The sequence below is a fragment of the Mytilus edulis genome, chromosome 2 (genome assembly GCF_963676685.1).
Source record: "Mytilus edulis chromosome 2, xbMytEdul2.2, whole genome shotgun sequence".
In the NCBI taxonomy this organism is placed as follows: domain Eukaryota; kingdom Metazoa; phylum Mollusca; class Bivalvia; order Mytilida; family Mytilidae; genus Mytilus; species Mytilus edulis.
Window position 1 is genome coordinate 9,232,288 of NC_092345.1, and position 26,922 is coordinate 9,259,209.

The window sequence follows — 26,922 nt, forward strand, 5'->3', positions numbered from 1 at the left end:
ATTGCAATAGCTACATTAAAATGCTTTATGTTGAATGATGTAAATCATATCTTTTACATCATTTTCCTTTTTTATACAGAGGAGTGAAATTATTAAATGGAATGCTTGCCACGTTTGCATCGCGCGCCCTCTTGTGGAATGAAAGAAAAATAAACAAAGAGAAGTTAACTGCAAGGACTTCCGTTAAAATGTCTGGGAGTTTGGATTTGAGCTCTGCTAGAAAACAACTTCAGGACACTCTTGGTGATGATATGACAGCGTATGCCTTTTTTGAAATTTCTTTGCATTTGGGACTTGACCCTTTATGGCTTATAAATATTTTCATTGTCACCTCAGTAATCTGAGACTTATTTTTTAAAGGTTCATTTCACTTGGTCTTTGACAACAATGGCTTTGTTTACACTATGAAATTTCTCTGAGTTCTGTCAAAACTGTGAAACTTGAAAAATTTTACACTGATTGGTGATTATGAAAGTGTAGTCCGTGACCACTCTGATGTCCAATGGCTGTTTTGCCAGACAAGCTGGGGTGGGACGTCAGAGCTCCTATATCAAAGTGGATATTTGCCCGTCCACAGTGACCCATCTATTTAGACATTTTTACTTTTAATTTCAAAAGTTACAAGAGATTTCGAACCTTGAGATTGGTATTATAAAGCATTTAGTGCCAACCACGATAACAATCGGAAGTTCTCGGACATTCAGATTACTTGCATAGTAAATGAACGAGGTGTTAGATATATACACCTTATTGCTAATCCCGGCTGACTGGGCTGCTTGAACTTTTGACGCATACAACAATCACTTTTTCATTGTGGCGTCAGCTATTTTGTTTTATGACGTCATAATTTTACGGGAACCTGTGTGATGTCCAGTAATGGCGGACAAATAGCGATAAGGTGTATTATGGTCATTTGCATAAATCATCACTTTTTACTCGTGGTCACATGATAATCTCTCGTAACTTTTGAAATTAAAAGTAAAAATGTCTGAATCGATTGGTCACTGTGAAAACTGTTTGAATATGGAAAAATAAAGGGTGGCAGGTACATGTAGGTGAAGCTTACATAAATGAAGAGATAAATGAAAAATGAAAAAATTGATACCCAATTTATATAATTCCAAGGCGGTTTGTCAGCACCAGAAGCGACGAAGCAGTGCATCTATTTTGGATGGGCAAATATCCACTTTTTGATATGGGACGAGCTCTGATGTCCCACAGCCCCAGCTTGTTGGATGTCAGAGTAATCTCTGACTAATGATAGTGTTAAAACTTAATGGTTTTATATTGAAAGGTGATTGTCAATTTAAAATAAGGTGTGTAGTCATTAGATAGCTGATTAATCAACATGAAAAAAAGTCGCATCCATGTAGTCTAAGAAAAATATATATATATATATATCAAAAAAGTAAAAAATATCTGTTTGCACATTTTCTATAAACCCTCTTCTTTTTAATCAACTAATTTTAGCTGCAATATAAAATCAATTTTGATCAATGTCATTTAATTATTGATCTTTTTTTTAAAAACTTTAGTTTAGAATAAAACTGTTGAATCTTGTCCTTCCCCAGTTTTTAAAATGCCTCATACTTAAAAGTTAACATTTTTCTGACTTTATTCGTAATATTGTCATGATTGTCATAACAGTCTTAATAAACCGATATTAAATATAAATGTTCAGCTTCTAGCTATTTACAAATGTACAATGTATTTCCGAATCATAATGACTATACATTTACTTCTGTAAGAATTCCAAATTACATTACAATATATATATTTATATTGCAGATATCTACAGAATTTAAAGTTATGGTTTAAACAAAAGGTAAGTAAGTCATTAGTCTCATTACAAGAGTGTATCTTACACTGTGAAAGAATTGGCAAGGTTTTTGAATTTCAATGGTTTATTGAACCTTGATAGGGAGAACAATTTTTGAATAAAAGATTCCACTTATGCAAGAAAAACTTAATGAGGGTGGTATGATGATTATGAATTTTCCAGAATTTATCACTACTTATGACATAGTTCGTTGAGCACAACATTCTATACATTAATCATTAATGATTTATACTCATATACTCGACCATTCAAGTGACCAAATAATGTGTATGTGAACAACATGTAAAAGGATTTACTATACAAATATTTGATGTGTATAGCCATACCTACCTTCTGCTGTTGTCTGTTCTATGGTCGGGTTGTTGTCTCTTTGACAGATCACAATTTTATTGCTAAGAAAATTGAATAAATTTTGCACAAGGGCATCTTTCCACGAATATAATATCTGTTATAAAAATATCCTTTGTTCAAGCTTCATTATATATATGGATGTTATTTCTCTCTCATGTTCATTGAGATAAATCATTTTGGTTGTTATCATGGTTATGAGCCTTTAGATTTTTTAGGTCAATTTTTGAGCCTCTTGTATGTCAACATTTGAGCTTCTTGTATCAAATTGTATCTCAACCTTTGAGCCTAGGAAAACATTTCCTGTATCTTCTGCTTCTTTTCAAACATTGTCAAAAGCTTCATTTGTTTTTTCACATGTTTCAGTGCTAAGATATATTTTTTTAAGAACTAACAATTTGATATTAATGACCTAAATCTTACAGATTTCCAAAGAAGATTTTGATCTAGAAGCCAGAAAGTTACTGACAGAAAGTACAGGTATTTACATGAATTATGATAGGCAAAAATGTTTTCTTAAATTTCTGTAGCATGGCAGAACTTCAAAATTTGTAAAGTTCATGTTATCTCAAATTCATTTGTAGAGGGGAAATAATTCAATTTGCTTTCATACATGTAGCTTTATTTATTATTAATAAATTTGAAAGTGTAGCATTTGCCTCCTTAATTTTAAACTTTCATTAATCATTTCTGTTTTAATGCTTTTAAGTTTTTGAAACTATGATTTGTTCATTTATTGGTTAAATTTTATTGCAGAAGAAGAGAAACCTCACCATGCTCACCTGATATGATTTTGTAACTGAATCCATCTAACAATATCTTAATTTTGTTCTCTTTCATTCCAAATTCTCCTGCTACTCACATTCGTATTTCATCATTTGTGTATGCTACAACCTGAGAACAAAATAACATACATAGCACATTTATGCGCTTGCTGATTGAGTTGAAATAAAAATGATAATCTGTTCTCGAGACTTCATCCTCTTTGCTCAAGATAGCACAATTGATCTGAAGTAATTTAAGATGACCCAACTTAGCCCAACACATGCCCAATATATAAAAAAAAATTCTTTATTTATTTCAGTTCATCTCCACAATGAGTTCCTGTTGGCCATTATGTCAAGATGTCAGAGTCTAAGTACTTCATTAGGTATGTACAAACTTTATTAAAAATTATCCTTTAAATGAATTTCAAAATGATAAATGTAAATACTTTCAAATTTTACAAGGAGAGTAGAGGTATTTCAATTCTGCAGATTTTGTTTAGTTGAACAGAATAAAGTATGTATTTTAATTGGCTATTTCCTCCTTTTCTTGTAGCACTGTTTATGTACCTGCATGTGTATAATAGCAATATAAACATAGACATGTGTTCATTTCAGTTCCAAGGGAGAGCAGCGTATCTGGACGTGTGTCTGAACAATCTCGAATTAAACAAAAAAGTAAATTACGGAGAAAATCTACCAGTTCTAGGAGTACATTACAGGTCTGTTCCATATAGCAAGGATAGGAAGTTTGGGAAGTGCAGAGTAAAAAATGCCCTAGCTTTCACCAATATAATATCTCCACAGCAAAATGTCTACGGGTAATGTCTGTAAAATAAAACAAGATATATGTCATATAACTGCTATTGACACAACTTTCCACCAGAGTCCAAATGAAGTGGTTTTTAGCAACTGTAAATTGATTTGTAAGACTATGCTATTGTTCATAGCTTTGTCATGTTTGTGTTAAGATTTGATCATGATCTGGATACAAGAGCTTTAGTTAAAAGCCTCAAGGATTATTGTTTTTTAAACTCTTTATCATGCATTGGTATTGGTGCATTTGAAACAGTATTGAAAGTAGAAAAATGGCAAGGTCAATTTTCTGACCATTTTTTGAATTTAAAACTGAAGAAGTATTATAAATGTTTTAGATTACAGTAGTCAAATGTTTCCTTTTTTGCCTTAAGCCTTCAAACTTTTTACATTTATAAAGGAATAGCTGCAAAAAAACAGTCTGGCGTAATTTTCAGATCTGATCTAAACCTACATGTATAAATAAGCCACAGACTTGCCCAAAAGAATATTTGCTACAATTTTGGAAAATCCTCAGAATTGTTTATAAAAGACTTTTGATCATCTTTCCTGTCATGTAATTCGGATTAAGTGCAACATTGCCATTACCCATGTAACCATATAAATTGCACCACAACAAACCTAAATGAAACAAGATTGAAAGCAACAAAGCACCACAACAATTTAAAATTAGATTCAAATTGATCCAAGGTCTGAGAGGAGTTTCACTGATAAGGGAGTAGAATTTTATCTCAAGTTTTGAATGCTATATTATTGGATATAATTTTATTAATTAAGATATGTATTTACTTTTCAGAAATTTGTTCCTTCCAATCCAGTTAACTTTGCACCACAAGCAACTTATAAAGGGGGTGAAGAAATAAGTAAGTCAAGCATAACTTTATTCTCAATGTTTTGGGGATATTAAGTGCTTGGTACATTGTATTGCATTTTTGCTTATTTGTCAGATTAAACATGAATTCTAGATCTATATCAACTGTTTTGAATCAAGAAAAAAAACTGGTGAACCAGGTTCTTCAATTGTCAAAATGTAATGCTTTAAATGAAGTTAATTAAATCCACATCAACATTGAGAATCTGTACAAGGTTAGGGTACAGCCTTTTATAGTTGACTATGCGATATGGGCTTTACTCATTGTTGGAGGCTGTACATTTACAGTGACCTATAGCGGTTAATTTCTGTGTCATTTTGTATTTTGTGAACAGTGGTCTCATTGGCAATTATACCACATCTTCCTTTTTGGGTAAAGATTACATAAAATGCAATCAAAACCCTATGTCACTGACTTGATATCTAAATCTTCCAAGGCTTATCACTACCTTTTCGATACACAAAATATAGTGCATTGATCATAATATTCTATACATCCTATCCATGAACATTAAAAGAAATTTATCAATGTAATATATGCTCAGATATGCAAGTCACAAAATGATGTTAAACCTGTAGAGAAAATTACATTACTTTAGCAAGTTGCAGGAATTTAATATCTGTTCTTAAAATATAAATGATGTCATTATTAAAGTCATCTTTAAAATTGGAGTTGTTTCCCATTGTCCAGAATTATAGTTGAATCAACTACAACCAATGCTTTATCATGTTTATATTCAATGCAATCTTTAATTTTACTTCCCACTGATAAATTAAAGCAATCTTTACCATTCAGTGTTTACAAGCACTGTGATTATATAGATATAGGAAGATGTGGTGTGAGTGCCAATGAGACAACTCTCCATACAAATAACAATTTAAAAAGTAAACCATTATAGGTTAAAGTACGGCCTTCAACACGGAGCCTTAGCTCACACCGAACAACAAGCTATAAAGGGCCCCAAAATTACTAGTGTAAAATCATTCAAACGGGAAAACCAATGGTCTAATCTATATAAACAAAACGAGAAACGAGAAACACGTATATATTACATAAACAAACGACAACTACTGTACATCAGATTCCTGACTTAGGACAGGTGCAAACATTTGCAGCGGGATTAAACGTTTTAATGGATCCAAACCTTCTCCCTTTTTCTGAAACAATAGCATAACATCACAACAAAGAAAAACATACGATAAAATATCAATTGGCAGACTTAACTCAATCAAAAAACGTATGATTAAAATATATACTTTTTAACCCATTGTCTGCCTGTTTGGTTCCATCAGTATTTCTGTTCCTACTATAAAACCCTTTTTTGGAAATTTCATATCAGAGCTTCTTCAAATTTTGTATACTGTCAGTATTGTTTACTGTGCAGTGTGTCTACATCCATTGTAAGAATATCACAACACACTTCACAAACTATAAACAATGTATATGTAGATATTTATTGTACTTCTCTTTCTAAAGCAGGCAGTTTATAGGGACTTCTTTATTCCATCCCTTCACTTGTCTGGTTTTTTTTGTTTAACTATCTGCAACTACATTTGTACTATTCAACCACTTGACAAAATTTTGTGAAATTCTGAGTACTCCTGGTTTCTCCACCTTTCAAAAGTGGAGGACTGGAAATGGCTTATAGTGCTGAAAGGGGTATTAAATACCAACAATTAATCAATAAATGTATTAATATTTAATTCATACATCTATGCCACCTGTTTATTTTTGCAGATTTTGCCACAAGAGAATTAGCTGTGCCAGATATATCTATGGTCCAAGGTAGAATGTTAGTGTGTGCCTGGGAAACAGGATTAGAGGATGTGTCAGATACAGCAGTCAAACTTATAATGCAGGCAATAGAGGTAAAAGAGGGGGGATCAGATACAGCAATCAAACTTATAATGCAGGCAATAGAGATAAAAGAGGGGGGATCAGACACAGCAGTCAAACTTATAATGCAGGCAATAGAGGTAAAAGAGGGGGGATCAGATACAGCAGTCAAACTTATAATGCAGGCAATAGAGGTAAAAGAGGGGGGATCAGATACAGCAGTCAAACTTATAATGCAGGCAATAGAGGTAAAAGAGGGGGGATCAGACACAGCAGTCAAACTTATAATGCAGGCAATAGAGGTAAAAGAAGGGGATCAGATACAGCAGTCAAACTTATAATGCAGGCAATAGAGGGAAAAGAGGGGGATCAGATACAGCAGTCAAACTTATAATGCAGGCAATAGAGGTAAAAGAGGGGGGATCAGATACAGCAGTCAAACTTATAATGCAGGCAATAGAGGTAAAAGAGGGGGGATCAGATACAGCAGTCAAACTTATAATGCAGGCAATAGAGGTAAAAGAGGGGGGATCAGATACAGCAGTCAAACTTATAATGCAGGCAATAGAGGTAAAAGAGGGGGGATCAGATACAGCAGTCAAACTTATAATGCAGGCAATAGAGGTAAACGAGGGGGGATCAGATACAGCAGTCAAACTTATAATGCAGGCAATAGAGGTAAAAGAGGGGGGATCAGATACAGCAGTCAAACTTATAATGCAGGCAATAGAGGTAAAAGAGGAGGATCAGATACAGCAGTCAAACTTATAATGCAGGCAATAGAGGTAAAAGAGGGGGGATCAGATACAGCAGTCAAACTTATAATGCAGGCAACAGAGGTAAAAGAGGGGGATCAGATACAGCAGTCAAACTTATAATGCAGGCAATAGAGGTAAAAGAGGGGGATCAGATACAGCAATCAAACTTATAATGCAGGCAATAGAGGTAAAAGAGGGGGGATTAGATACAGCAGTCAAACTTATAATGCAGGCAATAGAGGTAAAAGAGGGGGGATCAGATAAAGCAGTCAAACTTATTATGCAGGCAACAGAGGTAAAAGAGGGGGGGAATCAGATACAGCAGTCCAACTTATAATGCAGGCAATAGAGGTAAAAGAGGGGGGATCAGATACAGCAGTCAAACTTATAATGCAGGCAATAGAGGTAAAAGAGGAGGATCAGATACAGCAGTCAAACTTATAATGCAGGCAATAGAGGTAAAAGAGGGGGGATCAGATACAGCAGTCAAACTTATAATGCAGGCAACAGAGGTAAAAGAGGGGGATCAGATACAGCAGTCAAACTTATAATGCAGGCAATAGAGGTAAAAGAGGGGGATCAGATACAGCAGTCAAACTTATAATGCAGGCAATAGAGGTAAAAGAGGGGGATCAGATACAGCAGTCAAACTTATAATGCAGGCAATAGAGGTAAAAGAGGGGGGATCAGATACAGCAGTCAAACTTATAATGCAGGCAATAGAGGTAAAAGAGGGGGGATCAGACACAGCAGTCAAACTTATAATGCAGGCAATAGAGGTAAAAGAAGGGGATCAGATACAGCAGTCAAACTTATAATGCAGGCAATAGAGGGAAAAGAGGGGGATCAGATACAGCAGTCAAACTTATAATGCAGGCAATAGAGGTAAAAGAGGGGGGATCAGATACAGCAGTCAAACTTATAATGCAGGCAATAGAGGTAAAAGAGGGGGGATCAGATACAGCAGTCAAACTTATAATGCAGGCAATAGAGGTAAAAGAGGGGGGATCAGATACAGCAGTCAAACTTATAATGCAGGCAATAGAGGTAAAAGAGGGGGGATCAGATACAGCAGTCAAACTTATAATGCAGGCAATAGAGGTAAACGAGGGGGGATCAGATACAGCAGTCAAACTTATAATGCAGGCAATAGAGGTAAAAGAGGGGGGATCAGATACAGCAGTCAAACTTATAATGCAGGCAATAGAGGTAAAAGAGGAGGATCAGATACAGCAGTCAAACTTATAATGCAGGCAATAGAGGTAAAAGAGGGGGGATCAGATACAGCAGTCAAACTTATAATGCAGGCAACAGAGGTAAAAGAGGGGGATCAGATACAGCAGTCAAACTTATAATGCAGGCAATAGAGGTAAAAGAGGGGGATCAGATACAGCAATCAAACTTATAATGCAGGCAATAGAGGTAAAAGAGGGGGGATTAGATACAGCAGTCAAACTTATAATGCAGGCAATAGAGGTAAAAGAGGGGGGATCAGATAAAGCAGTCAAACTTATTATGCAGGCAACAGAGGTAAAAGAGGGGGGGAATCAGATACAGCAGTCCAACTTATAATGCAGGCAATAGAGGTAAAAGAGGGGGGATCAGATACAGCAGTCAAACTTATAATGCAGGCAATAGAGGTAAAAGAGGAGGATCAGATACAGCAGTCAAACTTATAATGCAGGCAATAGAGGTAAAAGAGGGGGGATCAGATACAGCAGTCAAACTTATAATGCAGGCAACAGAGGTAAAAGAGGGGGATCAGATACAGCAGTCAAACTTATAATGCAGGCAATAGAGGTAAAAGAGGGGGATCAGATACAGCAGTCAAACTTATAATGCAGGCAATAGAGGTAAAAGAGGGGGATCAGATACAGCAGTCAAACTTATAATGCAGGCAACAGAGGTAAAAGAGGGGGATCAGATACAGCAGTCAAACTTATAATGCAGGCAATAGAGGTAAAAGAGGGGGGATCAGACACAGCAGTCAAACTTATAATGCAGGCAATAGAGGTAAAAGAAGGGGATCAGATACAGCAGTCAAACTTATAATGCAGGCAATAGAGGTAAAAGAGGGGGGATCAGATAAAGCAGTCAAACTTATTATGCAAGCAACAGAGGTAAAAGAGGGGGGAATCAGATACAGCAGTCAAACTTATAATGCAGGCAGTAGAGGTAAAAGAGGGGGATCAGATACAGCAGTCAAACTTATAATGCAGGCAATAGAGGTAAAAGAGGGGGATCAGATACAGCAGTCAAACTTATAATGCAGGCAATAGAGGTAAAAGAGGGGGGATCAGATACAGCAGTCAAACTTATAATGCAGGCAATAGAGGTAAAAGAGGGGGGATCAGATACAGCAGTTAAACTTATAATGCAGGCAACAGAGGTAATAGAGGGGGAATCAGATACAGCAGTCAAACTTATTATGCAGGCAATAGAGGTAAAAGAGGGGGGATCAGATACAGCAATCAAACTTATAATGCAGGCAATAGAGGTAAAAGAGGGGGGGGGTCAGATACAGCAGTCAAACTTATAATGCAGGCAATAGAGGTAAAAGAGGGGGGATCAGATACAGCAGTCAAACTTATAATGCAGGCAACAGAGGTAAAAGAGGGGGGAATCAGATACAGCAGTCAAACTTATAATGCAGGCATTAGAGGTAAAAGAGGGGGGATCAGATACAGCAGTCAAACTTATAGTGTAGGCATTAGAGGTAAAAAGGGGAAGGGGTTCATGTGTTCCAGGGAAACAGGGTTAGAAGATGTATCAGATACAGCAGTCAATATAAATATAATCCAGGCAATAGAGGTAAAAAGGGGGGGGGGGGGGGGGGTATGCAGTTTGATAAACATATTATTGGTTAAAGCAAATTCATGGTGTTGATCAAAATAATTTTACAGAAGTGATGTGATACTCTATCGCTGCTCTTTGCACAATATTCAATAAACTCTTAAGAAAATGAGCTCCATATACAAAAGTAGCAACAAAATTTAGCTGAAAAATTATATTTCAAAAATAAATTCCTATTAATTCAGGAAGTGAAAGGTTTCCTCTTTATTTCAGAACCAATTAAAGAATATAATATCACAGGTATTATCTAAAAGAAGTGGATACAAAGTGAGAGAGAAGAAATTTAAATATGCCATGGGAACACAAGTGTTAAATCCTTATCTCAGACATACTTCTCAGATAGACGACACTTCAACAGAAAGGTATGAAATCTGGTGGAGAGTTGTCTCATTGGCAATCACATCACATCTAACTTTTATACACGTATCAAATCCTTACTGCCAACATTAGTCCACCTCTCAAAGAAAAGACACGTTTGCAAAAAGTTAGGAATGTTTGTATTGAATAATTGAGAAACTTACAAAATATCTCTGTTTACATCAAAGATTTGCTAGTGAATCACAAGAAATCATACTCTCATCTATACAATCTTCATGATCTAAAGAATAATGTCAGCTGACAAAAATATTAGGACACTATTGAATAATTGAACCATTTAAAACAATGGAAAAATATATTTTTAATTAAGGATAATGATAAATGACAGACTGTTTCTCATATGAGATTTTTTTCTGTATTAATATATGCATGATATGTCAACGTAAAAAAAAACAAGAACACAGAAAAACAAAAAGACATCTAGAGGTCTACATATGGTCATCAACAATTTGAAGCTTGTAATCACCCAAAATATTAAAAAAAATCTACCATTGTAATCGACACCATATTTGCTGAAGAAAACAATTTTTCAAAATAAAAATTAAAAAGCAAATTATTTTGGTACTAAACCCTCCATTTGTTAAAATTAATCAGAAGCATGACAAAAGTTTTATGAAAAAAATATTGGTTCAAATAAAGCACTTACTGTTCTCATATTAAAAAAAACAGAGGAACAAGTCGTAGGAAACAATGAAAACTTTTATCACAAGTTACTTGCAGTTACTAAACGCAAGCTAAAAGTACAGAATTTACATGCTTTCATACGCTTGTTTTTATGATACAAATTTATTTTACTTTTTGTTGGTAGTGAGGCCACATCAATAACAGCAAACGCACTCCACATACCCAGTCGTAAACCACCTTTTGATATTGGTAGTGCCCAGGCTGCAGAACAGTTATCAACAGCACAATTTCCTGCCAGTAAAGGGCCAGTAACTCTATTTGAATTACTGGAAACATTACAGGTATGTAATTCATGCAGTGGTTGTCCTTTGTTGCTGTATATTATAATTGCATTTGGTTCAATGTTTTGAACATAAATCTGGCTGTTAGTTTTCTCTTTTGAATAGTTTTATATCTGAAAGTTCAAGGCATTTATAGCTGATTATGCGGTATTGGTTTTGCTCATTGTTGAAGGCTGTACTATGTCTATAGTTGTTATATTTTTCACTTAAATTTGATATGATTATTATATTTGATACATAGGTTTATTGCAGTTGCCCATCAGACATTGTTCGAACCCCTTGACCTCAATTCATGGATAAGTGATCAAGGTTAAAGTTACATTATTAGGTTTGTTTATCAGATACTATAAACAGAAGATCAACTATATTTAGTGAATGAAATGGTTTTTAGGTGAACATGTTAGATCTGCAGATTTTATCTAACCTTGACCTCATGTTCATGGTTTATTGGTCAATGTTTAGTTTATTGTGTTTTGGGCTGTTTTCAAGTAATAGGTCAAATACATTTGGTATGGAATATTGTGTACATGATGTCTGGCAGAGTTTTTCTGACCTTGACCTCATTGTCCTGAATCTTTAAAATTGTTAAGTTTATGAGATATTTAAGTAAATTTTTATCATTTAGACATTCAACATAAAATCAATGGTCAGTAAAGGAGGAGAAACATTTCAAGGTGTGCCCTCTTGTTTTTTATTGAGGAAGTATTCTTCAGTGTTTTCTAGGCTGCACCTTTTTGAAACCATGGTAATCTGACCTTCATTTTCACTGATTAACAAGATACAAAACTATTTCTGACACTTATATAAGGAATATTTATGCTCTATTCAGAGTTTTCTCATTGTTACAGATTTTTGTTTTATTTTCTTTTTTTTTCCTTTTCAGCTACACAGAAGTTCTATAGCATCTCATTCAGTATATGCCCCAGCCATAGAAAGAGTTATCCACAAACTGTGGCATCCAAGTCGAGAGGAGATAAACCAAGAACATATTCATAATCAAGAAGTGACAATAAAACAATTACACAGTCAATCTGTTGTCAGATAACACTAATAAAAGATATTTGTATACATTTAACCTTCAATTATCAAGCCATGTAATATTTTCATCAAATGCAGGTGCTTCTGGGGTGAGTGTTCTAAGTATTGGAACAGTATCACTACCCTGTCAACACTGAGGGAGTTATTAGGCACATATCAGGTGTGTTTTACTCTAGGAAGATAATTGACCAGGATTGACTTTTCCTACTGAAGGTTGGTGGTTCACTCTAAGTATTCAAGCTTCCTCCACCAATAAAAACAGAACGCCAAGAAATAGCATAATAGTGGTGTTTAATAGCAAATTAAGGGGTTGAGATAGGAACACAATCTGTCTGACTTCATCAGTTCATGAAGCTTGAAAATGTTATCCACTTTTTTTATGGCCCCGCAACAAAGTTGTCGGTACCATATAGTTTTACCCTTGTCCGTAATACCAAAAATCTGAAATTCCATAATTCCGTCATTCTGCAACAAACCATTATACAGTTTTTTTCTAAATTCATTCAGATATTGGGCTGATATTTGGAATGTGGGTTTACCATGATGAGTTACAGATCAAGTTTAGTTCCGCTTGGCTAATTTTTACCGAAATTACGGGCTTTGGACTTTGATAAACTGTTGAAAATCAGTTATACAGACCTTTTTTCTAAATGCCTTCAGATATTGGGCTGATTTTTGGTTTGTGAGTTAACCATGATGAGTTACAGATCAAGTTCAAGTTTTGTTATGCTCGGCTAATTTTTGCCGAAAACTACAGGCTATGGACTGATAAATTGTTGAAAATCACAGTTATACAGACTTTTTTTCTAAATGCTTTCAGATATTGGGCTGATTTTTGGTTTGTGAGTTATCCATGATGAGTTACAGATCAAGTTTAAGTTTCATTCGGCTCGGCTAATTTTTGCTGTAATTTGGGAAATTGGACTTATAAATATTTGAAAATCACAGTTATACGGACCTTTTTTCTAAATGCTTTCAGATATTGGGCTGATTTTTGGTATGTGAGCTTACCATGATGAGATAAAGATCAAGTTTAAGTTTTGTTCCGCTCCGTTAACTTTTACCAATTTGGGAAAATTAAGGGTTTACAACTTTAAAAATTGCTGCAAATCACAGTTATACAGACTTTTTTTCTATACGCCTCCACATTTTGAGCTGATTTTTTATATGTGGGACTTCCATCATGTTTGTGTCCACATGTGGTAATGAAATGGCAGATTTTTCAAATTTTTGAGACGGGGCCATTCGTGTCGCTTTGACACATCTAGTTTATCCATGCAGTCAGAAAACAAATAATGAAAAAATACACCAGATATTTTTTATTATAGCACCTTTAGTTATACCAGTATAATCATACAGTTATAATAACCATAACTGCAATATTGGACTTGTGAAATCAAAACAAAATAAAATCTATAAATCAAGGCTACATCTCTGCTTGAATGTACAGTTGCTGAGCTTTCAATGACAATATTTATAGAAGTTAAACCCATTCAACAAAATGCTAATGTGTAAATATAACACATATATATGTTTGTTGAAAGACAATAAATCATCACAAATAAATAAACTGTCCTATTGCTGCTGTATTTAAAGTCCTCATGTTTTTAAAAAGTTAAATACTGAATCGACTAGCTACTACACTGATATATATGTCATTATGTGTTTATAATACATGTCTAATGGTGTCCATGATAAAACAATTTCCATTCATTTATCAAGATCTTAATTTTTATTGCATTCATTCAACAATTCTTAAATTTCTAATTCAAAAGCCTATTGAAATCTTTTTTTTCTTTGGAATTTCTCAGTTGACATTTATAAAAAATCAAAGCATCACTTAGCAAAGTTGGCAAGGATTATCTAGAAAGCTTATCAAGTTTTCTACTTTATATACTTTTTTCTGCAAATAAGTGGGTCAACTACAGTGTCAAATGAAATACTGGAGTTTCATTATTTTCATCCTTTGAAGAAATAAAGCATAGTCATGAGTCATTTTGAAATAGTTCTAAGAGCCTAGAAATAGTATCAAAGGGTTTATATTTCTAATTCAGAAATAAGAGATATATAAAACACACTTCATAACTTATTAAAAATCTTTAAAAGCTAATCAAACATATTATGAATAGAATACACATACATGCTTATTATACAATGATAGAATAATTCACACTCCATCTTCATACTTAATCCAGCAAAAGCATAAGACTGGCTATTCATGCCTTACAATCATACACATGTATTTTGCTTCTGAGCTAGAAAACAGGAATTACATGATGATGATGAGGGAACATATCACATTAAATGGTAAGTATAAACAAGTATATCACAATTTTGCTTGCACAGATCCAGCCATAAGGTTTTTCATGTCTATCAGACTTTGCCTAACTGAGTTAGCCATTTTATTAGATTCAGTTTCTGGACTACAGTTGAAGGCAGACACACCAAATATAATCTGGGATTCCTGAGGATTATAACACAGTCCATAGCCATTAGGTACTACAGGACCAAATACTAAAACAGCTTCTTCTTTTGATGGAACCTGAAATCAAAAATGAATTATTGGTGTTGGCATAAAATCTGAAAGATTTCTTCCTTTAACACAGATCTTAATTTTACTGAGGGCTATACCAGAAAAAAATGTTTTGGGGGGTTGGAAGGCACATTATATTAATAATACATGGGTGATGGGTATCAGAGCAACTTTTCACACTATAATGCACTATAATTCTCAATTACAATTGTCTGGGTGGCAGGTGGTGACAAAAACTGCCTTCCAACACCCCCATACATTTTTTTCTGGAATAGCCCTGATGCAAATATATGAAAAAGCATTATTCAAAATTATGGTAATTGACCTATAGAGTTTAGGGGTACAGATAATATAACCTAACTCTGATATAAGCATATACTTATAAAGATCATCAATATTTGTTCAATGACCTTGTACTACAATGTACTATTATATGGAGTGTTGATAAAACTCTGGGGAAAAAAATCTATATATTCAATAATATTACTCTAAGCTAATGGTTGAAGACAAAACAGTTAAATTTTGGGGACTGAGTTTTCTGTGATTATTATTTTGAAAAAATCTTTACACACTATCAAAAAACAATATAAATGTACATTGTAGAAATTTACGAATAAAGTTAATAAAATTTCTTGAAATAAGAACACTTCTTTTGATAAATCCTCATTAACCCCCTAAAAACAACAACAGAAAACACCCTGTTATACAGTACAAAAACATTTAACACAAGTAACTGTTGGTGTTTTTTTTTTTAAATTGGTAACTCATAATAATTGAAAGCATCAAAGTAAAATGTACCAACCTGACTGGTAGATAATTTAAAATGACAACTGGTACTGTAGGTTTGGTCCATATGTAAATCAGGAACATTCATTCCATTCTTTATTGCAGCAAGTTTTAATCCTAGCAAATGTCTATCAATTCCTTGTCCATTTATAGCCTGTAAAAACAATTCTCAACATTTAACAGCTGTTTTCCCCCACATTTTTTACACATATACACTTTAATATTTGACAGAGTGATAAACAGATCGCAATATATCATTGTTTACATCCTACATTTGGATATCGGAATATAACAGATTGTGTCTGACAGGAATTTTTATTTGCAATGCGGGATAAGCAACATGTATATCTCAGGGTACTCTCATCTTCTAGGACTTTTATCTCAACCAATATGAAATGCAAATAATAAGTTCAATATAACATCTACCACTTTTAAATAAAAACTATGTTTAACACTGATGTTAGTAGATGCAGCATGTTTACTTTTTTTTTTATTGTGATTGATATTTGGCTGTCAATTTCAAACTCCACTAAAATTCAGATTTTGAGTAATTTTCTATCGTGATCAGGAAACACTGCATACAAATCATGTTACTGTTGATTCATTATTTTTCAATTGATACAAAATTTTGTGGATTTGGTGGTTACAGGTGAACTACAAATTTAAATATTCAACAAAATTAAAAAAATTCCATAGGCTTGTATGCAGACTTTGGCAGAACCAAACAATTAAATGTCAAAGAAAGTGTAAGTTTTGTTCAATCCACAGTAATAAAATTTAGAGATTTTATTTATGCCAAACGTATTCTTTCCAAATTCGCAATTTAAAAAAATGCAAATATTTTTAAATTTACACGTCTTTCTGAGAAAATCTCTTTTTTTCTCCATAATAAATTATTTATCGAAGTGTTTGTAAGCACTGAGGGTAAAGATTGCTTCATCTTATCAGTTGGAAGTGAAATTAAATATTGCATTGGTTGTAATAGATTAAACAGTAATTCTAGACAATGGAAGATAACTCCAATTTTTAAATATAGCTGTAATGACTTCATTTATATTTTTAGAACAGATATCAGATTCCTGCACCTTGCAAAAGTTATGTAATTTTCTTGACAATTGTATTATCATTTTGTGCCTTAAATATCTGAGAATATATTACATCAATAAATTTCTGGAACTGTTCGTGGATTGGATGTATGAAATGTTGTGATCAATGCACTATATTTTGTGTAGCAAAAAAGGTAGTGATAAGTCTTTAGATTTATAAATATTTTGATATGAGCCACTGATGAGTCTTATGTAGACGAAACGCGTGTCTGGCATACTAAGTTATAATCCTGGTACCTTTGATAACTAATTTCATGCAATCTTTACCTAAAAAAACTTGGAATAATGCCATAACCAAAACACTTTCATACAATTCAAACGATAAAGATGCTGTATTTTCATTAATAAGGGAGAAATTTAGAGATCCAAAGATTTTAGACATTTAGAATCCAACAGTATACATACTTCATTAACATAATTTTTATGTGAGTTGACAGCTTTCTTCAGTAATTCTCTTTTCTGCTCCTGTGACACATTAGTATCACACATCCCTTTACAGAATGCTAACGATTCAATTGAACACGATCTGATAGTGTCTGTTCTCCCGTGTTGATATTTCCTTAATGAAGCTGTTTCATATGTAGCACAGGGCTCATTATATAACCTAAATAAATAATGTAGACAGTAACTGTGACATAAAAGTGGTCAAAAACTACTTTTAAAATTCTTGTGAAGGGGACATTAACTGTCAAATTCTTTTTTATTGATTTGACTTAAATTCTTAGGTTTGATTTATGACATACTGAAACATATATCCAAATTACAGAGTGTCCATAAGAAACAATTAACAATGCATGGACTTGTTATGAGGGATTGGCATTTCACTTAGTTTTTTGTTTATTTTAAGTTTTTTAAGCTTCTGCAGACAATGCTTGTATTCTATAATAATTGAACACCATATATTAACTATTAGTATTAAAATGAACAATGATATTGAACTGTTGATTTCACTATAGTATTTCCCCTCGAGTAAAAATCTGAATACTTGATAATGAAATGAAAATTTTTTACAAACCTATAGAAAGCTAACTGGAAAGCTGTCTGTATGTAACTATCCGGACTTAATTTTACAGATTTAGGAAAGTTTTTTCCGTAGTCTGTAAATTTGGCTACTGTTAAATCTAGGTCTTTAACTTGCCTACAAATAACAACATTTCAATAAAACATTTGTTGACACTTTTATCTCAGTAAATTATGTTTGTAAATATGTGATTGCAAAGTTTATAAAATGTTCAACAATACATATATACAGAATGTAACATTTTGCTTTCTCACAGCCAAACAGTAATTTTCAGGGTTAAACAGATAAAAACACAGATAAATATGTGCAAGCATAAGAAGAGTTGTTGTTAAAACACAAAATTGTGCAAATGTAGGACACCTGTACATTCGGAGATAATAATCTGTTCAATAATTTTTTTCAATCAAAGTCTAACCATATTAAGGCAGATTAACTACCCCTAGGTCACATTCTAAACTGAGATGTGACACTTTCATTAATAACTAATGGCATGTAAAATTATATATAAGTGCCTCGTATTCCATATGCTTAATTCTGGGACAGCCCTAAGCATTCGTATCTTACAAACTTGTTAACTTACTTGTCTAAGTCTTTTTTGGCTTGGTCTATTGCCTCTAAAGATTTATTATCCAAGTTAAATTCTAGCTTCTCCACTGGTTTGACATTCTCTGCTGGCAGCCCTTCATCATGTTCTGTTTTACTACAATAAAGTCACAGATAAGTATTTATACAACCAACAACAAGTTATCCCTATGTATGATACAATATGAATAGATCCTTTAATTGGTACATGTGGTTTTATTAGATTTATCAAATTGAGATAGTAAAATTTCAATAATTCAGCTATCAAGATTGAAGAAATTCTATAATCCACAAGCAAGTTTGTAAAAAGTAAAATCACAAAAATACTGAACTTAGAGGAAAATCTAATCGAAAAGTCCATAATCACATGGGCAAAATCAAATGACAAAACACATAAACAAGCGTTCACACCCTGAAATGTCTGGCCTTCTTTACTAATCATTGATATTATGTTGATAGTCCTAAATATAAAGCTTTATTACAACTGTCACATAAACTCAACATTAACCAAGAAAACTTAAAACATTGATCAATGAACCATGACATTGAGGTCAAGGTCAGATGAACCATGCCAGGCAGACATGTACAGCTAACAATTCTTCATTACAACAAATATAGTTGACCTATTGCTTATAAATTAAGAAAAACAGACCAAAACACAAATACTTTACACTTAGTACGAAAATGAAAATAAGGTCAAGGTCAAATAAAACCTGCGTGACAGACACGGAGATAATAAAATATTTCCATACACCAAATATAGTTGACCTAGTGCATAAAGCACTCGAAAAATAGACCAAAACTCAAAAAACTTAAAGGGAAACTTCGCAAAAAAATCAAAAATTGATATTATGTTCATTCTACATAAAAATACTCAAATTCATAGATATGAAAGTTTTATTCCGCTAGATAAGCGATTACCATCGATTTTAAATTTAGAGTATCAATTCTCTGCGTTCGGCCATTTTGTCTTCTTTCTCAATTAATAACAACGATATGTCTATAAACAACAAAGGAACAAAACGGCAGTAACCGATGTAGTCGTAATTGGGTGTCGATATCTTGTCACTGGTACGGTTGTTTTATCCGACTAACTAACTTGATACGGAAAATATTCTTATTTTTTTAATTACCATGGTCTGTTGTTTTTAAAATGTTTAATAATATTGGAATTAGGTAAAAAGCCAAAGTTGAAATCATAAATAAGTGTTCCATGAAAATTGTTTTCGAAAATCTAATTTGTTCATAATTCTTTAAAGTAATAAACTTTTTTCAAATAAATTCTGATCTTCCCTCATCTGATCACCAGCATGGCTAAAGGTATTACTTCCAAAGGTATTGTGAGGGGTGTGAGGTGACACGTCCAAGTATTCAAGCGATTTCCTGTCAAGCTTGCAAGTTCTGCAGGTATTCCATTTTGAACTATCAGATGTATAATATACAAGTCTGTCTTACTTGTCATTACTAAACTCATACGCTTGTTTATAAATAACATTTCTGGTGTAAAGAATATTATTCATAAAAATATAAATAATACCCCAAAAAATAAGATTTGATGAAATTAAAATCTATTTAAATATATTTTCCAAGGGTGAATTTGGGAAAATGTAATATATACTCATTGTCAATAGTGAAGGACAGAGTGGAACATACCAGAAATATTGATTTAAAAAATGAACGCACTTGGTGACGATTCGTTTATACGACTGGGTAGAAAGTTACGGAACTATAGCACAATTTAAAATATATACATGTATACATTGAACATAAGAAAAAAAAATTTATTTTGAATAAATTGGGGTAAAAGTTTTGTAAATAGGCTAGTCCACGTATGCCAACAGTATGTAATCATCGAATGTCGATAGACTATTGTATACCAAAAGAAGAAGAAGAAGAAGAGAACCAATTTGATTTAAATACAGGTCGATGTATAACTTGCTTTGGTTCATCGAAGTTGTGGACATAGTAAAATCACAGATTTATATTTCAATAAGATTGTTCTCAAACAATGGAAGGAATTGGTCATCACAATTGTTATATATGCCACTGGACGGACACTAATTATAAAAATAAATTGCTTGTCCGCTAAATAGGGGTATTCTTGTCAGATAAAAGACTTTTAGTTACATTAAAAAAATAGGGAAATATGACATTAAATTGGTTCTGTCTTTTTTTTTAAACATCGTTAAAAAGATGTGTGTCTAAGGTGAACGCCACAAGAACCCTGTAATAGTAGTACGAGAGTATAGTATGTAAACATTCCTTCTCAATAATATGGTTGTATTGGAAATCTTTTCATACAGATTGACAACTCATGGTCCGATATGCATGTAATATTTGCCACATGACGCCCTTAGTTCTTTCTACCATCATCATCTTATTCTTTAATATTGCTGTTAACATCGATGGTTCACACCCAAACAAAATGGGAGTGATGTACCTTCAGAGCTTCTCTGTGTTATAACTTGTGAATCTTAATATATAGACGAAATTTCGGTATTGAAATGAATCTACATCTCACAAACAGGATGTTTAAATAACGATTTTGAGTAATCCCCTAACGAACCAATATAAACGATTGGCAAGATATAACCATGATTGAAGGAATTTAGTTTTTGTCAGACGCAAGAACTCATCACTATCATAAATGCATGCAGTTTCAAATATCAAGAACAAGCGGTCGATGTCGATAGTCCGTTTTCTTACTGTTCAGAGTTAGACATGTCACTTGTTCATTCTTGGAAGCCTTCATATTCCCCGTCCAACGATTGGAACTCTTTCTGGTTGTGTTTACTATATATGCTTGTATGGTTCTTTTGTCGTTTAAGTTATCTGTACAACTGGTTGCATTTCCTCTCCTTTCCCAACAAACAAACTAATGAAACGCTACTAGTCTGCTTTCTCTGGAGCTCATCCTCAATGGCGCTTATACGTCAGGAAACTTACATGTATACGTATAATGATTGTTTCAAGAACAACGATGTAGGGACGAACTATTCTAATTTCGTCAATATCAGTTATGCATGACTAAAATATAAGTTTTATTACAACAACTGTATTTGGTCTCGAATGTATGTTAACTAATTAATGTGTTTTTATAGACTTGCTTAAATCCTCATCCAAATAATATAATCTATATGTTATAATCGTTTCCTACCACACCGAGATTTAATGCCAAGCGGTAGACATATTTTAGGTACTAATTAAGTAATTAAATGAACAATATTATTGATAACAATAATTAATCATTAATGTGCAAAGATTAAAAAACAACAGTAGTTTTTCTTTATTTGTACGTATTATATTCCGCTTCGGTAGAGTTATCTTCAAATAGTTTCAGATATTAATTAATACATGGGTTTCTAAAGTCTAAATGTAAGTATTCTCGTACATTTTTTTGCCTAATACAGACAATCAAAATGCTTTGGTAAAGCTATTTCTAATTTCTTAAGTTCCCCTTTTTTTGTGAGACATAAATCAAGTACAAGAGGTGTATATCATTTCATTCTGACACATGAATTAAGTTTCCCGTCTTTAACCGAAAATTGTTTATTTCTTTATTTCTTAGTAAATTAATTTATTTGAATTCAAATAAAAAATAGCACCAAATATAATTAAATAATTCCACGGCGATCTATTTTCATTTGTCACCAACTTGAATATGTATTTTAAATGTGTGTATTAAATGCTCCCTTGTTTTATAATCCACTGATCTGAATAGACAGTCACACCTGGCAAGGTGTGCCCTAGAGGCGTGGTTAACATGATACCGAAGTGCAAATAACAATTTACCTTTCAACAAGACATCTACGAGTTTTGCCACAGAACCGTGAATACACACATCGTATAAACATAGTCATAGCAGAGACAGTAAAAGGTCAATAAGAGTACACCAACATATTGTCTTTACAGATTATTGTACTTTAATTTGTTCACCTTATCAGTCCGAAAATGCATTAATTAAAAATAAATTTATAACATTTTGTGTTGTCTAAAAAATTAATTTGAATATATACGTTTAACATAGAAAATTTATCTCATGAATATGTACAATTGCTCGTCTGTGCGTTTTATCTTCTTAGTATCGGCTGGTTATTAGATAAAGCAGAAGTCATCGACACGCTTACGATTAAGTTAAAATATGATTAAAAACCAAGACTTTTAATGATTGTATTTTAAATCCCGGCATGCAAAAACCAGGAGAAAACGTCACGACCTACAGGAAGTTGTTAATATTTTTTCATTGATTATTGAATTTTTCCTTTATTACTGCAATTATAGCGATAAAACTTTGTGAATATATATATTATGTCATAAAGAACATATTTAAACCATAAGTAAAAAATCGTGAATTTTCCCTTTAACTTTGACCACTGAACCATGAAAATGAGGTCAAGGTCAGATGACACCTGTCAGCTAGACATGTACACCTTACAATCATTCCATACGCCAAATATAGTAGACCTATTGCATATAGTATAAGAAATACAGACCAAATCACAAAAACTTAACTATAACCACTGAACCATGAAAATGAGGTCAAAGTCAGATGACACCTACCAGTTGGACATGTACACCTTACAGTCCTTCCATACACCAAATATACTAGACCTGTATTGCTTAAAGTATCTTAGATATGGACTTGACCACCAAAACTTAACCTTGTTATTCGATCCATGAAATGAGGTCTAGGTCAAGTGAAAACTGTCTGACAGGCATGAGGACCTAGCAAGGTACACACATACCAAATATAATTATCCACTTTCTTATAATAAGAGAGAATTCAACATTACAAAAAATGTTAACTTTTTTTTCAAGTAGTCACTGAACCATGAAAATGAGGTCAAGGACATTGGACATGTGACGGATGCAAACTTCGTAACATGAGGTATCTATATACAAAGTATGAAACATCCAGGTCTTCAACCTTCTAAAATATAAAGCCTTTAAGAAGTTAGCTAACGCCGCCACCGTAGCTGCAGCTGCCGCCGCTGCCAGATCACTATCCCTATGTCGAGCTTTCTGCAACAAAAGTTACAAGCTCGACAAAAACAAATGGAAAAGAACTGTCATATTCCTGACTTGGTAGAGGCATTTTCAAATGTAGAAAATGTGGATTAAACCTGGTTTTATAGCGCTAAAGCTTTCACTTTGATGACAGTCTCATCATATTCTGTTATATTTACAATGATGCATGAACTAAACAGACATAATAAAAAAAATTGTCAAAATATGGGTACATCTGTTTATCTGATGAAATCAAATAAATATTAGTTTTTTATTAAAGAAAATCCCCAATTCTCCAAATAATAAGACCAAATAACACAGATATTAACAACCATAAGTAAAACAGCTGACAACAGGGCTTTTGTGTGATTTACCAGAATTCTGCTACATGATGCTGACAACAGGGCTTTTGTGTGACTTACCAGAATTCTGCTACATGATCCATGAGGCTGACAACAGGGCTTTTGTGTGACTTACCAGAATTCTGCTACATGATCCATGAGGCTGACAACAGGGCTTTTGTGTGACTTACCAGAATTCTGCTACATGATCCATGAGGCTGACAACAGGGCTTTTGTGTGACTTACCAGAATTCTGCTACATGATCCATGAGGCTGACAACAGGAGGTCCTTCCGCTGTTGTATGTTCATAACTCAAACCACAAATACCATTCCTACCAACCACAAACTGAAATCATTAAAAAAAATAACAGTCAATCCCATATATAACTTCTGTAAGTTTGGTCAGGGTCAAAGTGGTGGACAACATGATTGAAAACAATCCTACCAAGTATGAGAGATTTCTGTTAAACAGGCTAAGAATAGTTGCATTCAATTTCATAAGGTGTCTTTGTAAAAATACTAGCACAAATAGTCATAATTCCATAACTCCTGTAAAATTTGTCAAATCAAACAGTTAAGACAATCTAAAGACAATATATGTCCTACCAAATATGAAAACTATGTGTCCAACGATCTCTTAGCATTGAATTGTTTCGGATTGATGAAGACCATTACCATATCCCTTAAGGCCCTTATAAATACATACTGTTAGTTCAGCAGCTAAGTTCATTTTGGCAGTGGGTAGATTTTACAAATCCTTTTTTTTTCATTCATAAATAAATTTGAGCAATTGGATGATTCCAGCTAAACCTTAATATCTTATAGTTATTTAACACCATGGGGCAAGATATACATGTATAGTCAGGCCAAACGAAATGTTGCCTGCCACTTACCTGTATAGTTTTGTCAAACCATCTGTTGCCTGTATTTAATTGACTGCCACCACCGTGTAACATCATTTTAGCCGCTACACTTCTCTCATCAGACATGTCCCCAGGCAAAAGTTCATCAAGACAGAGCACAAAAATACTTCTCTTTATATTCTGTATTGATGCTTGGTTTGTTTTATCTGAAATACATGTACAAGTAATAGTACAGTACATGAGTTAGATGCTCATACCTAAGTTTACCAAAACGTAAATATAAAACTCCCATAAATTGAATTAATAGTGTTTAAATAATTATGACTGACATAACTCTATCATCAAAAAAAAGTTTTGCACGACAAAATAAACCAAACAATCATCATATTACCATATTACATTGAAAATAAAATGAACATTACTTTGGAAGGATTATTTTGGAAATTTCAGGGGCTCTCAACTTATCCCTCGTACAACTAGACCGACTCTGACAGATTACACTTTCATCTGAAGAAAGCTATGGGCAAAAATGAAGAAAAAAAATCCTTATTTTAATTCATTTATTAAGATTAAGTAAAGAGTAGATTTGAGCAGAATGTGTGACCATAATATATTCAAAAAGTATCAATTATATATAAACATAAAAATTCAAAAATACATGATTATTGATGGGATTACTAAAATGTCAGTTTTAGTTCTGCAAATATTGATTATTTCCAATTGTACATACCTTTAACTAAATGATTATAAGCTTTAGCCCAGGTGTTTCTATTCTCAGAAGTCAGAATACCAACTGGTGTACTAGAATTTTTAGACATTTCAACTACTTTTTGCAGCTGGTTATAGATCTGGTCCACACTTAGAGGCTTGTGATTTTTACCATAGGCTTCTAATGAGAAAAACTAAATGAAAAACAAAACAATCATATTTAAGTTAATCACAAAACAATCATTATAAATGTTCAGGCCTGTCAATATGAAGCAGTACCCCATACATTTATATTGTACACTGATGATAACTTTAAACTTAATTAAGTGCTTGTTATATAAGGAATTTATTTATAGGAAAGTTCCAACTGCAAATGAGAAACCTATCACTTCATATAAAAGGTAATGCTAATAAAATATGATTGTTGTCTCATTGATGCATACCTAATTCTTCTCTTATTCTTTCTCTATAAACAAAATTCAAATGTCTGAAAATTGACAGTATTTGTCAAATTTATTAAATATTTATTTTTTATAGAAACAAAGACCTACATTCCCATGACCTTTTCACTAACTGGGAAGTATTTGTTTTAGAATAAAGTTTTTTTCAATGCAAACATTATTTATTTTGCCTCACAGAGATTTTCAATGAGTAAACATCGTTTAAAAAAATTAAAACAACATATTTGACAGACACCCTTGATGTTTTTTATAAAAAGTAAAAAAAATATAAGAAGGCTATACCCATGACATTCCAATAGTATGTAATTAAACTATTATGGAAGTGATAATGCCATAGAACAACATGTTTGACAGACACCCTTGATGTTTTTTTATAAAAAGTTAAAAAAAAATATAAGTAGGTTATACCCATGACATTCCAACAGTATGTAATTAAACTATTATGGAAGTGATAATGTCATAAAATTGATCAATTGTAATTTCAAAAATTATTAAAAAAATAATTTAAAAAAACCACCTGCTATCTCGTTTTATTAAAAACAAGTCTAGTTATTTTTATGAGTTACAATTGATGAACAAAACGGATTAGTTAATTATTTTAAAGAATTCAATTTTTTAAGGGTATTTATTAGTATTTAGAATAGCTCCTAACATTTGTACAAATTTGGTATTTGTTGTAGAATTTTCTCATTGGCAATAACAACACATCTTATAATATCTAAATTCAAATAAAGTTTAAAGTAAATTATGCACATAAATGTAATTTTTGAGATCAAAGAAGGGATAATTTCATAATTCCAGAATAATTCCTCTCAATGTATCCACTACTTACTGTATTATTGTGAATAACTGTAACATGGGTTGGAGGGTTTGGTTCATCAGGGGGAAAACACTCCCACATATCCTTCTTAAGTCCAGGTGTGCGGCAGGCAGATAAGATTTTATAAAACTGTGTCATACACAATGGATTCTTTCCCATATATTCTACGTCTAGTGTCTGTCTGTAATTAAATCATTTCATTATACAAGTATGGATATTCATTGA

The 26,922-nt window shown here is 32.9% G+C and overlaps 2 protein-coding genes across 3 annotated transcripts in view; one reads left to right on the top strand and one right to left on the bottom strand.

The window, feature by feature from the left end:
• Positions 1-109: 109 nt before the first annotated feature.
• Positions 110-12,503, top strand: LOC139511402 (transcriptional adapter 1-like). 2 transcript variants are annotated; one of them, XM_071298101.1, is made up of 10 exons: positions 110-259; positions 1,789-1,825; positions 2,614-2,668; positions 3,273-3,338; positions 3,571-3,674; positions 4,565-4,631; positions 6,378-6,508; positions 10,301-10,449; positions 11,274-11,430; positions 12,314-12,503. In XM_071298101.1, the coding sequence occupies exons 1-10, from the start codon at positions 189-191 to the stop codon at positions 12,473-12,475; spliced, it is 999 nt and encodes a 332-aa protein (XP_071154202.1). In that variant the 5' UTR covers positions 110-188; the 3' UTR covers positions 12,476-12,503. The 2 variants fall into 2 exon arrangements, with proteins under 2 accessions (XP_071154202.1, XP_071154203.1); XM_071298102.1 differs by having other exon boundaries at positions 159-243.
• Positions 12,504-14,115: 1,612 nt separating this feature from the next.
• LOC139511400 (carnitine O-acetyltransferase-like) overlaps positions 14,116-26,922 on the bottom strand; it is a 41,490-nt gene continuing 28,683 nt past the window's right edge. Inside the window, exons 6-14 of the mRNA XM_071298100.1 lie at positions 26,710-26,878; positions 25,439-25,610; positions 24,739-24,914; positions 24,091-24,191; positions 18,495-18,614; positions 17,909-18,031; positions 17,299-17,497; positions 15,804-15,941; positions 14,116-15,010 (exon numbers count right to left, since the gene is read on the bottom strand). Coding sequence (XP_071154201.1) covers positions 14,795-15,010; positions 15,804-15,941; positions 17,299-17,497; positions 17,909-18,031; positions 18,495-18,614; positions 24,091-24,191; positions 24,739-24,914; positions 25,439-25,610; positions 26,710-26,878 — 1,414 coding nt within the window. The 3' untranslated portion in view covers positions 14,116-14,794. The remainder of the gene's footprint in view (positions 15,011-15,803; positions 15,942-17,298; positions 17,498-17,908; positions 18,032-18,494; positions 18,615-24,090; positions 24,192-24,738; positions 24,915-25,438; positions 25,611-26,709; positions 26,879-26,922) is intronic.